The sequence below is a fragment of the Xiphias gladius genome, chromosome 17 (assembly GCF_016859285.1).
Source record: "Xiphias gladius isolate SHS-SW01 ecotype Sanya breed wild chromosome 17, ASM1685928v1, whole genome shotgun sequence".
NCBI lineage: Eukaryota > Metazoa > Chordata > Actinopteri > Istiophoriformes > Xiphiidae > Xiphias > Xiphias gladius.
In genome coordinates, this window is record NC_053416.1 from 15691819 (window position 1) to 15707711 (window position 15893).

General features: G+C 40.5%; 4 protein-coding genes across 7 annotated transcripts in view; 2 read left to right on the forward strand and 2 right to left on the reverse strand.

Annotated features, from left to right (window-relative positions):
• Window position 1: 1 nt before the first annotated feature.
• Window positions 2-7675, reverse strand: bicdl2 (BICD family like cargo adaptor 2). Of its 4 annotated transcripts, XM_040150618.1 has the most exons (10): window positions 7593-7675; window positions 6336-6845; window positions 5497-5712; window positions 5110-5226; window positions 4226-4372; window positions 3873-4019; window positions 3547-3621; window positions 2536-2618; window positions 2322-2436; window positions 2-2202 (listed from the first exon to the last, which is right to left on the reverse strand). In XM_040150618.1, the coding sequence occupies exons 2-10, from the start codon at window positions 6579-6581 to the stop codon at window positions 2035-2037; spliced, it is 1314 nt and encodes a 437-aa protein (XP_040006552.1). In that variant the 5' UTR covers window positions 6582-6845; window positions 7593-7675; the 3' UTR covers window positions 2-2034. The 4 variants fall into 4 exon arrangements, with proteins under 4 accessions (XP_040006552.1, XP_040006554.1, XP_040006553.1 ...); XM_040150620.1 differs by lacking the exon at window positions 3873-4019; XM_040150619.1 differs by lacking the exon at window positions 7593-7675 and having other exon boundaries at window positions 6336-6875.
• A 1211-nt stretch (window positions 7676-8886) lies between these two features.
• mia (MIA SH3 domain containing) lies at window positions 8887-10771 on the forward strand. Its single transcript, XM_040149763.1, has 4 exons — window positions 8887-9150; window positions 9383-9516; window positions 9675-9785; window positions 9868-10771. The coding sequence occupies exons 1-4, from the start codon at window positions 9033-9035 to the stop codon at window positions 9889-9891; spliced, it is 387 nt and encodes a 128-aa protein (XP_040005697.1). The 5' UTR covers window positions 8887-9032; the 3' UTR covers window positions 9892-10771.
• A 248-nt stretch (window positions 10772-11019) lies between these two features.
• On the reverse strand, window positions 11020-12866 carry LOC120802210 (alpha-crystallin B chain-like). Its single transcript, XM_040149762.1, has 3 exons — window positions 12633-12866; window positions 12139-12261; window positions 11020-12049 (listed from the first exon to the last, which is right to left on the reverse strand). The coding sequence occupies exons 1-3, from the start codon at window positions 12810-12812 to the stop codon at window positions 11858-11860; spliced, it is 495 nt and encodes a 164-aa protein (XP_040005696.1). The 5' UTR covers window positions 12813-12866; the 3' UTR covers window positions 11020-11857.
• Window positions 12867-14547: 1681 nt separating this feature from the next.
• Window positions 14548-15893, forward strand: part of LOC120802795 (cilia- and flagella-associated protein 54-like) — a 38007-nt gene continuing 36661 nt past the window's right edge. The window contains 1 exon segment of the mRNA XM_040150955.1: window positions 14548-14696. Within this exon segment, the coding sequence (XP_040006889.1) occupies window positions 14548-14696 (149 nt within the window).

The following is a 15893-nucleotide window of genomic DNA, read 5'->3' on the forward strand; positions in this document are numbered from 1 at the left end:
TATGTATATAGATTGCATTAACATATTATGGTGCTTTTCATGTTTTATCCCATTAACTAGAATTTGTGTATACCTGACCTCTCTGCTGACCATTCTCCACAGCACATTGTGATTTGTAAAACTAATACATGACTTTTCCCATTTTCCAGGCAGCCATTGGTTTACATGGATTAGGGTTGATACAGGTGTTACACTCAGCATTACCACATGATACTAACAGAGAAAAAATAAAGCTGATTACATGTTCACTGTTTAATTATCTCAAGCCAGTTTCTGTGAGATGATTTTCACCAGCTAATGCTTAGAGCTTCAATCTAGAAACAAAGTGGTCAGCAGTAATGTCAGCTCTGTGTGAGTTTTAGTAAATGGATGAAATCATGCTAAAACACCAGTAAGATCCCTGGAAGTGTGTGTATGATTGTGTGTTTGATTGTCATCTTTTTCTTTTTGCCAGCGAATAAAAGTATGTGAGAGTTCCACACACGAACAAATAGCCCGTTGACTCTAAGAGAATAGGTGCTGTGCCATACTGTATTTACTACCACTCAGCAGAGGTATGTGTGAGGGGCTATGCACTAACTATGAGTCCTGCTATGAGCCAGGACTGTACTGTATGTACAGTATATAGATGAAGGAATGCAGAAACACTGTCCTGTATGCAACCTGCACTACTCACACTGCTTCGGGGTATTTCTAGTCCTGTTAAATGTATGAAATATTGCATATGTATTATTTATACATTATGTAATATAAGCATGGAGAGAAGTGGAAGGGAATGACTGTCTTTTTTGACTTCATTTATTAAAGATGTTATTTCTATTATAGTTAGACTCTTTTTTTCTTGAAGTGTGTTAATATTTGTAGGGACATATTGCAGTTCTGTAGATATGGCCCTGTGCATTCATTGTGTTTTAAAGCTCCCCTAGCGATATTTTTAGTATTTACTATGGATCAAATGACTACATGTAATAGGAAAGGGGTGACTCGTAGTGACAAGCCAACAGAAAATTGCAACATAACTCTTAACTTACTCTCAGCACCAAGCTGCTTTTTAGCCTCCTTTAAATCATCGTTTTGGTTGTATTTTCTGTATATAGTTAAGCATCTAGCAAACTAAAGAGCCAGATGTTTTTCTCAGGAATTGTTAGAGACCAAAACAAAGATAAAAGGAGAGTGAATACTGGAAATTTTTCAGGCGGCCAAGCAACACCAGAGACACTAAGGGAATGTGTTGCTCTATGTCTGGTGGATGTTAAAATAGTTGCTAATATGTTCACCATAACAACTTTTATAAGGCCGTCAGATTTTTGTGTTTAGTTCATTTTAGTGTGCGTCAAGGTGCATTCAGGCGGAAAGCGAAGCAAATGTGAGCAAATTTGACCGCTCTAACGTTTGTGTTTTTGCCACAAATACCCAAAGCACCGACTGTGAAGATGTTAGCTGTTAGCAATGGACACATCGGTCATATCTTCGGGAGTGCGCCCGTGTATTTATATTCACCAGAAACTGTGGCACTTTCTGTTTAATGTCCTATTGTCTCTCTCCTTTTTCCTGTCCCCTCTGTATATTTATGAAGCAGTTTGATGAAATGTGAAATGTGAAACATTTTCAAACTTGTCACTTCGTGTCATTTCGCACTGCTCTTGCAAACTTGTGCCTTTACATGAACTTTGTATGCAGTCTGCAGTCCCGCAGACTATAATACTCATTTTGCTCTACCTGAACACAGAGTTGGCCTGACCAAAAACATTTAGAAAAAGCAGCTTTAAGAACTTGCTCTCACCTAGTAAAGACTCATTAGTGGCTTTAACTTTTTAATATTAAAATCCTAAAAACTGAAATTACTGATATACTGTTACTATACATCCATTTACTATATATACAAATGTATTTGAATCTATTCAAATATGAGGTCTGTAAACATTTTACTTGTTGATTCAGATAACAGTCGGCTACATTATCTGGCAACATCAGCTCACAGTGGTAAAGATAAAGGCTGATACTCAGTCCGTTTAAACCGCTGCAAATTCTCTGTTATTTGTCTCTGAAAAAAGAAAAGAATCCTTTCCCTCCTTCTCCCTTTACTTTCAAAGACTTGCTTCTTTGGAGTCCTACAGTGTTGTCTCTCTCTCGCTGTTTCTCCTTCTCTCTCTCCTCCTCCCTTTGATGCACCTGCTGATTGATCACCAACCGCATATCCTCCTGCAATGAAGATGAACTGTTTAGATGGGGGGAAAAAAATCAACCCTTACATTGTACTATGGTAAATGTGTTGCCAAAAGGCATCATTTTGAATTTTATATCCCTGTACATAGACCCACCTGCCAGGCTTCCAGCTCTTGAGACAGCGCCACCTTGTGTTTGATGGTGTTGAGAAGCTGCTGAGTTAGTGATTCTTTCTCCTTGTGCACTGTGACCAACTCACTCTCTAGGGAACTGAACATTGATATGATGACTAACAAAACACATATCAATGTGGTTTCAAATGAAATCAATTCCAATCAAATCAGCAAATGTGTTATTGTGCAGCAATACCTGTAGCTTGGCTTTTCCGGACTGCTTTTAAATGGCTTGATTTCTTCCCTCAAAGTCTCCAGCTCTTCTTGCTGAGATTGTAACTGCAAGTTGTGAAAAAAAGGTATACATATTGCAATAATTTTTCCTTATTTAAAATACCCAGCTTCTGAGAACTCCAGTAAGGTTTTAAGACATAAAAATACTCTACATTGAAAAATGGCTTGTGTCTTTTCCACAAAAAAGAAAAAAATCAACAAACCTGTTTAAAATTCTTAAAATTACATCTACTCCTTCTTTTTTATTGAAAAATCCAGTATCTACAAACATGAAAATATCTTTCTGAGCACTGGACACAAGATGTCACCTACTTCATTGCGTGTCCATTATCATTATATGCAACATGAAGGTTTCAAGTTTCAACATCACACTTGTGTACGTTGCTGATACTGGACCACGACTGGCACTAAACTAGCTGTGATGTCACACAATCATCCTCGTACATTCACATCCTCCATTCAGATTTTAGGTGAAGTGCGGAGAAACTTTTTTCTTTCAGCAGATAAATTTGTAAAAGCTTTCTAGTATCAGACTCTGCACATACATAATGTCGCACAGTTAAGATCGAAAAACCCAAATTAAGTAATAATTGGCAAAGCACATTTTTAATTGAATGGGGACGTTAACTGTAGTAAAATGTAAGTAGTAATACTAGAATATGCCTAATGTCATAAATTAAGTTAAAAATATCGATGTAAGGTTACAGTTTACTCTTGCCCTTTTGAAACCTTCTTAATGAAGTTAAACAGCTAATTGTACTCCTTTGCTTGTATATGCTAGACAAATCAGCAAATACATTTATGTCTTTTGCTATACATAGTAGAAAGGATATTTACCCATTTCAGGTATTTCTAACCCACTAAAATGGAAACCAGCAACAACTCACTGTATTTCCCCTACTCACATCAATCACCATGGTAAATTGTATTTGTGTATGTGTGATTATACCGTATATTGTACAGTTTGACAGACCTCCTGTTTGAGTGCTTGTATCTGTTCATCTCTTGCTTGCAGGACTGTGGAGTGAGCCAGAAGAGCCTCTTTAGCCTGGTGAGCAGGAGACAACCCGACAGAAAGAAAGATCAGTACGGTCAAAACACTTATTAGTAGGTGTTTGTGCTTTTGATGCAAATTTGGCTACGAAGAGGTCGGGAATTTTGGGGACCAGTTAGTATCAAACTATCAAAATATGTGAGTACAAGGTCAGAATTAGTGCACATTAGCAAAAGTTAGACTGTGAATTTACTGTGCACCTGCCGGTGCAGTTTCCGGTGTGTTGCGCGTGTCTCTGTGAGTACCTGCGATTGTTGAATTTCACTAAGCAGAGACAAAGGTTGTGTGTGAGCACTGTCCAGGAAGCTTTCTCCTCCCAGGCTCAGAGCTCTTTTCTGCAGAGAGCGATTCAAGGTACGCAACTCAAACACCACTCCTTGCTCCTGCTCTAACTACATATACACACACACAAATGCACAAGCAGTGAGATGCAGGCAAAGCACACAGACAAATCAAGAGCCTCAAACTGGTCATGTTAGTGGCTTCATCTAGTGACGAGTAACATCGCCTGCAGCACTTGATTCTCTTCCTGTTCCCTCAAGCTTCATCTTTCAATGCAACAGCTCATCTTAAGTAGCTGTCAGTCATTGATCCTCACCTCTGCTTCGTTCTCTCTCAGTTTCACTTGGAGGTCTGACAATCTCTCTCTCAGTCCCTCTCTCTCCACGCGGAGTCTATCACTGTCCTCCTGTGAAGCTTTTAGTTGTGCCTCCATGTGCGACAGTCGCTCCAGCAAAACTTTGTTCTGTTCAGGAATGGAGGGAAAGATGGATGAACACAAAATACCTGTATATAAATGGAGCAGTCAAAGTGGTAAAAGAAAGCAGTAACTGAAATGGTTCTCTTGCTTGGATCATGAAACAAGCACTCTGGCTGTTGGATTATACTTCTGATGAACATTTAAAATAAATGTCATTCATTTTAGTTGACGTTTTGAGATATGGAAGCTTGTGCCTCTGAGTCAGTTAAATCTCAAAGGATTTACTTCGGATTCTGCTTATATTTGCGGCAAAGCTGTAGCCTCGAGACTTGGACACGAGTCAGAATCAAGCCAGCAGACCAGGACTTGAGATTTGACTTCAGCTTGACTTGCGTGAGACTTCACTGCCTAAAAACTTGGCCTAACTTGAGATTTTGAGCAAAAACTGTAAAGTCTCAATGTTTTGACTTGGTAAAATCCCAAAACAATCAAATTTAAGACAGCTACAGGCAGGCCTTGGATAGCACACCATGCATATTTAATTATTAGACATAATTCTCTAATAGGACTTGGTTTCAAAACACTATATAAAAGACAGCTCCTTACTTTTACATTGGATTATAATTTCATAGTATTTGGCCATGTTTGAAATTGAATGCTTTTTGTGTATGAACTAATATCCGGCAGCATTCAAGATGGCATACTGTGTTCCTCACTGTCACACCGAAACTTTGCCAGTCACTTTGGCAGTGATTTACTTGTGCAAAACATTAAGAGTATACCTCTGCTTGAATATTCTCTATCTGCGTGAAGTTGATATTTCGGTTGAAAGAGGATTCTTCCATCTCTTCTCTGAGGGAACGGAGCTCAGTCCTCAAGGAGTGTTCCAGTGTTACAGCCTAGATGGGAAGGAGATGGAAAAGTTGAGAAAGGCTGTTGTTCAGTGACCGACATAGATAGGTCTCCCAAAACCTGCCGGTCTGCATTGTTCCTGAACGTGTTACTGTGACGTGACACCACACAAGTGCAGACAGTTCCCACACACAGACACGCATGCATTCACACCCAGATTCTGTTCTTTCTAACAGGATTACAACTTGATCGTGACTTTTTCTTTGGTGGGTCAGTGTCCTCTTAATGCAGGGTCAAGGCTGCCTGTTCAAACCAACCTCTGCTAGCTGCTCCACCAATCGTTGGTTATGACTGGCTAACAGAGTCAGCTGTTCACTCTCATCTCTTCTCCGATCTCTCCCCTGGCGAAGATGTCGCTCCAGCTCAGCCCTCAAGGCAGCTAAATCCGCAGCCAGCTCTGCCTCTTTCTGACCGGATGCCAGTTCGTTAATCTCCAGCTTCCTCTGAAGAAGATGTTTCTCCTGCTGTAAAACCTGAGACATTAAACACACCATTAACTGGCTTCGACACACCATGAAAATATCAGATACTGAAATACATGGATAATTTTTGTTCCATGTTCTTTTTTACTTTGAATGTGAAGTGAAATTACAACACGTGTTGGTTTCTATGCAGCTTATTCATTGCAGGCATTTTGACTTATCATAGTAGGAAAATCTCAGGTGTTACTTATAACATTAACAATGGCTCTGTTCTATTAATGTGTCCCAGTAAACCGAGACAGTGAGGCAGCAGGCACAACACCAGGACCCTGAAACTGAAGCAGCTAAACGGAATTCATCCATCATTCATTTTATTATTGAAACCTGTGCCTTTCCTACACTCATACATCATATTGTCTTTCATAAAAATAGGTCTATCCTATTTATCTTTACTTTACATCAGGCACAAATTTATACCTCCAACGTAATGAATGCATTTCAGTAATTTACAGGGAAAATACTTACAGGAAACAAGTGTTTCAAGTTTTATAATGATTGCACTGCTGGCTAGAATCACTCAAATCCACTTTGCTTGTTCGTGGTCCTTTTGTTCCCACCTCACTAGTTTTTAGTGATGTTAGAAAGTTTGCATAGTTAAGAGAAAGCTACCTTACCTCCATCTCCCTCTCCCTCTGCTCCAGAGAGGCTGCCAGCTCCTCATTCTTCTCCAATAAGGCCTGTCCCAACTCTGCAGCTAGTATCAAATCCGTCTCTATCCCTCCTCTGCTGTCAGTGCTACCAGAAGAGGATATAGATGAAGGGAGAGCAAAGGAGAGAGACACTGAGGAAGATGCGGACAGAGGGAAGAAGGAGTCCTCCAGGCTGGGGGAGGGAAGACTGTTTTTCCTGGGGGTGAACATTGTTGACAGTTGGAAGGTCTGTAGGACTCAGTTAAAAAAGCATCATCCCAGGTCTTGTAATCCACACTCACAGAGGTGTTAGGTGGACAGCCATTTTTTTTTACAATCAGGAATCCTTTTCTGTTTCCTGATGGTGTGGTCTGGAGTGGTTTGATGAACAATTTTGTAATTCAGTATTTCTCTGCCAAACTTCTTCTTCGCTGTGGTGCTAGTGGTCCTGGTGCTGGTATCATTCAAATCTTCTCTTCTCTTTTTCACAGATAGCTATGTGGGCAAGAAAAATACCTTCAATAACACAAAAAACCCCCCCACTACAAACAGATTTATTAACTGTATCTGTGGAACTCAGGACATGTAAGATGACGTGTGAAAATCAGACAAGTTGTTTTCCAGTAATATTATCTCACATGGCCTTTAAGGAGGCCTTTTGTCTGACTGGCGCTTTTGTTACTCTGACCGAAATACCAGCTCCACTGTTATCTTTGTTCTGCTCCCCTCCCTAAATTCCAAAGGCATTGTGCTCCACTATTTTCTTACAAACACAAAAAAGTCTTGAGGGTTCCTAGAACAGTCTCTAAAGTAATCACTTTTAACCAAAACATTATGAAATTATCGCCACCATGATTGTCCACCTGCTAAATCTTCAAATAAGCCCAAAATAAAGCTTGATAAGATGTTCGTACCACATATTGTTATTTCCAGTCACTGCAGGATTATGTCAATATAAACAAAATTTCAGTCTGAAGTCTCGGTCTCCTCTGCCTCCCCTGTCATTCCTGTCTTGAAGCCTGATGTCAGCATCTGTCTTCTGACAGAAGACCTGTTACAGTAATACCTCTTGTTATCATGAAACCATGTTGTCAACCCACTTAAAATCATTAAAAAGCAAAATAATTAACTCATTCTCATTCTCATTATTTGCTTTCATTACCAGAACTGACAGAATCTGTTTTAACTCATGTTCTACCTGATTCCAAAGGTACAAACAAACAAAAATTAGGTCTGTCTTACCTGACAGTTTCCAGCTAACTCGCACCAAGCAGGTATAGTCTTCCTGTTTGGTGAGTGTGTGTTTGTGTATGTGTGTGTGCGTGTGTGTGTTTGTGTATGTGTGCGTGTTTGCTCTCGGGTGTATTTGCACAAGAGAGGCTCAGCTGGTTTCCTTGGCAGTGGAGACATACAGTATGCAAATACAACCAGTGGCTCCACCTCCTTGGTAAAGTTAAAAAGGTAAAGGGACCAAACAGAGGGAGGAATACAATGACAGAGCAGACAAGATGGGATCAGTGGTGTGTTTGCAATAAGATAGTCATTGCTCTGACGTTTAGTGGCTGAATAAGATAGGGAAATCATATATTAAATCTGTGGAATGTGCTGTTGCAAAGTCTAACACTCAGCTGTTTGACACAGGGTGAGAGGTGGTGAGAGGGGAAGGCCAGGAGACAAGCCAGAGTCTGTCTAATCTGGCCCAACTCCTCCTCCTCATCCCCCTTCCTGTTTACCTGCTTGAAGGTTTTGAAAGGGGCTCTGTGTCTGTGTGTGTGTGTGTGTGTGTGTGTGTGTGTGTGTGTGTGTGTGTGTGTGTGTGTGTGTGTGTGTGTGTGTGTGTGTGTGTGTGTGTGTGTGTGTGTGTGTGTGTGTGTGTGTGTGTGTGTGTGTGTGTGTGTGTGTGTATGTGTGTGTGTGTGTGTGTTTGTGTATGTGTGCGTGTTTGCTCTCAGGTGTATTTGCACAAGAGAGGCTCAGCTGGTTTCCTTGGCAGTGGAGACATACAGTATGCAAATACAACCAGTGGCTCCACCTCCTTGGTAAAGTTAAAAAGGTAAAGGGACCAAACAGAGGGAGGAATACAATGACAGAGCAGACAAGATGGGATCAGTGGTGTGTTTGCAATAAGATAGTCATTGCTCTGACGTTTAGTGGCTGAATAAGATAGGGAAATCATATATTAAATCTGTGGAATGTGCTGTTGAAAAGTCTAACACTCAGCTGTTTGACACAGGGTGAGAGGTGGTGAGAGGGGAAGGCCAGGAGACAAGCCAGAGTCTGTCTAATCTGGCCCAACTCCTCCTCCTCATCCCCCTTCCTGTTTACCTGCTTGAAGGTTTTGAAAGGGGCTCTGTGTCTGTGTGTGTGTGTGTGTGTGTGTGTGTGTGTGTGTGTGTGTGTGTGTGTGTGTGTGTGTGTGTGTGTGTGTGTGTGTGTGTGTGTGTGTGTGTGTGTGTGTGTGTGTGTGTGTGTGTGTGTGTGTGTGTGTGTGTGTGTGTGTGTGTGTGTGTTTGTGTTTGTGTGTTCGTGTATGAGGTAGGGGGTAGGGAGTGTAGAAAAGGGGACTGTTGTCATTACACTTCCCTCTCTCGCAAAGAGACAAAGGGGGACAAAAAAGCCCACAAGACGCTCACCAAGCGTAAAATAAGTCCATTGGATCAGGAGGTGCGTTCATATACAGACATGCCTTGCAAACTCTGGCTTGCTCTGTCAGTGTGGCTTTTGATGCCAACCTCTGAAGCTGGAAGGCAGATGCCTAAGCTTGCTGACAAGAAACTCTGCGCTGACTCCGAATGCAGCCGTAAGTAGCACACTCACCAACTTCCCTTTACTGCTAGTGACTGCTGCGCGTAGTAGTTAACTTTGTTGTAATCATGTTATACAACTGTCGCTAGTTTGAAATGATGACACTCATGCAGAACTTTGGAATTTTGCATAAAAACATGACAAATAATATACACTGCAAAGTCTTCTCTATGATGCCTTATTTCCTCCCCCAACTCACATCATGCTCCTTCTTTATTCCTGCTCAGACCCTATCTTGATAGCTCGTGCAGTGCAGGACTACTACCCTGGAGATTGCAGGTTCATCCCCATCAGACAGGGGCAGCTCGTCTATGTCTATGCAATGCTAAAAGACAGAGGGAACCTCTTCTGGGCTGGCAGTGTGAGTAAAACAAACAAACTTTTGGGAATATAAGTATTGCTTTGGCAGTATGGCTCTTAATCAAAAGACCTCTAAAAACTTTGTGAAGACGTGACTTGTGCACGTGCAGCACTAACATTCACCTCTCAACAACTTTTGCCTATATCATCTGTTTGCAGGTACAAGACTCATATTACGGACAACAGGAGGCTCGCATTGGCCACTTCCCCAGCAGCGTAGTGGAGGAGATGCATCCTCTCATGCCAGCCAGCACTGAAATCAGAACTACTGTAGGTGAACGCACACACACATCTACACACGTACGCATTATACAATGCTTTCTCCTTATTCTACCTCTTTTCTTGTTTCCAGAAATGGGACTTCTACTGTTACTGATAATGGCTTTACCAATCAGGAGGAACACCTTTTTGTCAACTACTTTACAAGATGACGTTTTTATTTGGTATCATATGATCTTACACACACTGTTGACAGTATACACTACGTATATCCATCTGCAATTTGGGGGGGTATGGGCAACAGCTCAGCATAGCAACAAATGATTGTGAAAGGTAATCAGCTTTAATAATCAGGATTTCCAAGTGCTGATACAAGAACCATTGCTGCTTAATGCTTTGTATTGGACTAGTTTCTGTCTGTTTTATTGATTGATAGAAAAGTCTCCCAGCCTACATTCTCTGTAATACTCCTTCATGCTGTTTATATCTGTTTTTCAGGTATTAAAAGATATTAAACAATATGTTTTTAAAAAAGGGACAAAAATTAAATGTACATGTTTTTTCTCCACTACTATTACTACTAGTACAACTACTTTTTCTTGCTGATTGTGTATCACAGAAACTATGTCTTCAACAAGCATCATCATCTTGCTAAAACGTACTAAAAAAACAACAATGAAGGGTTTTCTGTCCTAATTCCCCAATGTTATATTGCGGAATTATATCAAAAGGCATTAGGAATATTTCCAATGCACAGGCAGGATATAAAAGTGTATAAAATGTGTATTTGCTTGTTCGCTAGTAGAATACTAAAGAAATTGAAAGCATACACCTGACAAAAACAAATAAATACAGCTTGATACATCACCTTCTACCTAGAGGTACTCCATGTTGTTATGTGTTATGTTATGTTCTTTTGAAAACAGAAAGACTACAGGCATAAAAAGAACACACAGCAGGGCTATGATTTCGAGTTTCAACGTTTATTCTACTGGATGTTTTCCGTGTTAATATGCCAGAGGGTTGTTGCCAAAATAAAGAGATGATGAGGCCGTAATTCTTGCATCTACAAGCACATATGCACTCACTCTCACATACACACACACACACACACTATCCTTAGCAGCTCAGAGGCCATGCTCCCCAGTGGAAAAGGAGCCCAGTGATAAAAGTTGTCTGTCTCCAAACATAAGTTCCTCCCCTGTCCACTACTTTCCCTCCTGCTCATTCACCCTTTTTCTTCCTCTCAACAGAATACACAACTGGTCCCAAGTCCTTTGGTGGCTTTTTTTTTTTTTTTTTTTTTAGTGAAAAAACTAAAAATGACTGAATATGCCTCCAGAGAACTCCTTCCTCCTTACACATACCGAAACCAACACTATTCTCAATGAATAAACAAAGCACAGTTGGCATCTTACTCATACCCACTCTGACAGTACTGTGTACTGTAGATACAATTAAGTTTAACAATTTTAGTTATATCTTCAGTGGACAATTCTGAGAGGAAGCCTTTAAATTCCCCCTCCCTTATACCGACTTTTTAGCATTTCCATGCAAAACTAATAGGTGCTGCAAGCCATGTTAAGTTCAATACAACAAATACTTACAGTTTTTCACTAAAGTGCAGGACTAGAATCGACATTGTAAGTTGTATAACATACAACAACAAATGCCTGATGAAGATAGGAAATGCCTCTCAAATTATGGTTACACGCCCTTGATGTGCCATTTACATACATGTTGGTGTGAATATTTTTGGCGTAGAGGTATGGTTTAAAGAGTGATTCTGTAGGCTTTTAATAGAAGAATTAACTCTCAGGATTTTTTTTATCTTGCAACCCACCACAGTGTGTGTGTTAAACTTAATTGTGCCGTCAATTACACTCTGTTACATGGGCTCTTTGGTTTTAGCGCACCATTATCTTGCTGAGACATCAAGATAAGAGGGAGTTAGGAGTTAGATACTGGTTTATTAGAAGGCTCTTGCACTTATAGACATCTAGACATGTATGCCCCATCTATATGTGTACTGAACTCCCAATAAAACTGTGACAGGTTAAATATAAAAACAGGCAGCACATGGGGTTAGCATTGAAACAGTGTCAGGAGCGTCAAGTTCTGCTCTACATTTTCTGTTTCGATGTTCCATCTTCACAGGAAATAGGAATACTGCGTTCTTGGCCGGTAGATGACCGAGGTGCGGTGATTGTCAGCACACCATCAGATGAAAGACTGGAAGTGACATCAGCACATGACACGCCGGCAGGAAGCCTGTACTTCCTCAGAAACTCTCTTGACACAAAGCCATGGTCATCCTGGAAACAGAGTTAGTAAGTGTATCAGCAAGGTGTCACCAAGTAAATTTTGTTTGACTACTTCTGCGGATCTCTGTAGTCCCTCTAACCTGTCTGTCTTCGTGTTTGGCATGTATTGTGATGAAGTCGTCACTGACATTGACAGACAGCTCGTCAGGGGAAAAATGCTTCACGTCCAGATAAATGACAAAGCGATCCTTTTCCATGCGCATCTATACAGACAGAACATCTGTTAGGAGCAGTACTGAGAAATGGTCCAGCTGGGCATAAAAACTCAAAGCAGCTTGTTTATCACCTCAATGCAAGACTCATAGTTCTAAATTACACAGTGCCTGGCATCAGTTCAAGGGAATATTCTTCACTGGCATTTTGACACAGTAATGTAAAGTCATCAAACCCAATCTCAGATTTCTCTCTTCATGGTCTGTCACATCACATTCTACGCACTACAGTATATTAGTTATTATCAATGATTTTATGATATGTAGTGTTAGAAATGATGTTGGTAATGAGTTTCCGGGTAGCAGTCGTTTCACATAAGGCAATTAGATTATTGTAAGGACACAGGGGAATTTTACTTTACCTCACTGTGTCCATTGTCTGGCCAGTTGAACCAGCGCATGAACGAAGGGCGGATCCAGGGGAAGGACCAGGAGAAGGGCCAGATCAGGGGCCAGTCACTGAGAGGTTCTGCAAAGGAGAAGTCAGAGAACCGATGTGGGAAGGCCCGACGGTACCAGGGATACTGGATGGGGATATCCATGATGAGATTCCAGGAGAGATGAAAAAACACTGGGTATGAGGGAGGTTGAACTTAGTTTGACTTGGTTTGGGATGGGTGCTGCTGTGCTCCCCTGCACCGTATTTATAGGCCTCTCCCTCCCATCCCACCCGGGCTCTTTCGCTGTTCACGTCCTCTACATCCCCCTCCCCTCCATAATCTCCCATGTACACTTCCATAGTGATTCTGCCAGCAGGCTGATTTTTCTGGAACAATGATGTCAACTGTTTATCCCTCCATGGCCCTCATTGTTTCATCTGTCTGACTGTGACTGGTTGTCTCGCTCTCTCTCTCTTTCTCTCTGTAACTCTGTGTGTCTGTCTCTCTCTTCGCCCGGTCATGAGGTGACACTGGCTCGGAGTACTGCTGATGCCCCCATACTCGTTCCCCAGGAAATACCCCTGTCGGGTGTGTGTGTGATTTTGTGTGTGTTTGTTTGAGGAATGGCTGGCAGAGCATTAGCCTGCTGTGGTTCGAGTGCCAGAAGCTTTAGGTTTGTGAGCAGAGTGGAAGTGTGGTTGAATGGGAATTGATGAGTTTGTAGGGGACAGCATTAGGTGACACTCCAAGCATGTATCATTTTGCTATGAGCTCAGATGAAAAATATGAAGTCCTGTGCAGCAGTTGTGCCAGCCAAAGTTCTTTCAGTCTCTGCTTCATACTCCCAGTTGTGTTGTCTCCAGAGTAGGGAGAACTGCACACGCTGTATTTGCGTTATCTGCAAGCACCGAGATTCTACCGAAACTTTGAAACCATCGTGCAACCACTGTTGTAGTATAGTGCCTTCCACTCCTTCCTCAGTTACCAAGTGTTAGTGTGTGTTAACGTGAATGGAACGGAACCAGTGGAACCCACTATAAACGTGAGGTTAATGGGCTGTCATTTGGACAGGCCAAGATGATTGTCGTTACGAAGCAACGAGGTTACTGCAAGGTACAAAAGTCAGCTTTAAAGTGAGCACACCTAGTAGCTGTAAGTGTGTGACAACTTTGTAACAATTACATGGTAATGGTGAATCCTAAAAGATAGTGTAACAGTAGCAGAACAATTACAAGAGTCAACAAGTCCGTGACTGATGTCTATTATACAGCAGTATTTATCTACAGTCGCTACTGGTCATACCAGACCCAGTGAGGCTGTAGCAGTAAAACCCCTGACTGTGTTAAACTGAGAAACTGTGCATTTTATTGTTAAAGAATGCAGCTTTTGATTTGTAAGAGGAAGGATGTGTTATTTCTTCTTTCAACAGTTACAGTCTTTCGTTAAACATGATGGTGTTTTTGTCAGATTTTCCAAAACTAGGCCTTAGAGGTGAATTTTGTTGGTTGTATTTCTTTTTTATTAGTTAATAGTGTCGAGTTTTCTGGGTGTTTATATAATTTTTTGTAACTGGGTGTATCCGTATTTGCTGACAGGGGTAATCTCGTGGTCACTGATTTTCCTCCTTAAACCGGATTTAACCACGGTGGCTGTCTACTTTGGTCAAATATCAACATCTCTTGTTCCTATTTAAAACTTCAAATTGGTTGGGCCGATTTAAATGTTGTTTAACCAGTACCTTGGGTGAAGTCGTTGTGTTTTTGAACAGAACTAACTGTTTGTGAGTTACTCTGCGTCGTACGCCTTTAGCGTCGTTACCATGGTGACATACCTCGCCTCAGTTTGTTGTTGGATATAGTAGCTAACAGAAATACGTTGGTTGGTTAAAATTAAAGAAATGGACTTACCGGCTTCATATTACGGGGAACTTGATAAAAGAAACCCAGTTATTTTGGCATTTGAACAGGACATTAACTCGTTTATAACACTGATGAGACGAGTCGTTTCTTCATCCAGCCAAGACAAAAACGGCTCTTATGCTAAAGGGTAAGGTATTAAAAGCCTAGGTAACATCAGCTAATTAAAGTTAACTGCAAGCAGTTTATTCCTCTAAAAAACTAAACTTTGCTGTCAGAGTTACAGTTACTGACAACAACTATTGGAAAAATATTTTTACGTTAGGACGTTTCTAGCAAACGCACATAAACTTTTGGATTCACTTTTGACAGCATGTCCGTACCTTAGCTAACGCAAATTATGGGCCATCAGAAAATAATATTGCTTTTTTATACAATAATACAGAAGCTAATGCCACTGACATTTTGACGATCTTGGGCCCCATATCTCCTTAACCCCACCTTTCCAACACAGCAGTGGTGGAATCTAAGCACGTTTACTCAAGTGCAGTAGTTAAGTACAAATTTGAGGCACTTGTACTTTACTTAAGTATTTTCTTTTCATGCAACTTTATACTTCTACTACATTTCATAGGGAAATTAAATTTCATAGGTACTTATTACTCCTCTACATTTTGTCTGATGGCTTCAGTTAATTTACAAATTAAGATTTTTGCAAATAAAGCATATAGTGTATAATTATAGATTAAACTACACAGCAGTAAATACAAGTACAGCTGACATGATTAGTCAGTTAATCGATTAGTTGATTGACAGAAAATTAATTGACATCTATTCTGATAATCATTTAGGTCATTTTTCATGTAAAATGTTAAACATTTCATGGTTCTAGCTCCTCAAATGTGAGGATGTGCCCCTTTTCCTTTTAATTGTTTTACTAATTTGAATGTATTTTTAATGATTTTTAGGTTTGGACTGTTGGTCAAACAAAAGAAGCATTGTGAAGGTTTCACTTTGGGTTCCGGGTAATTGTGATGGACATTTCTGACGGCTTTAAAGATTTTTACAGACAAAACAATTAATGGATTGATTAAGAACATAGTCAAGTCAGTCTAAGTACTAAGTAAGCAATGAATAACCGAAGCTAGTGCTAGTGATTATAAACCATTAGCGGCACCCATTCTTGGCCAAATGTACATGCAGAAATTTTAAATTCTGAAATTCTATTTTCTGAATTATTATCAGTCAAGTTGATTGCAAAGAGTGCTTGCTGTGTGTTATTCAGAGTGCCATATACAGTGTATGGAACAGGTGCTCCAACTTTGGAATAGATTTTATATTACATACATAGTGAATTTACCATATTTAGTGTCGTCTTGCCAGCCAG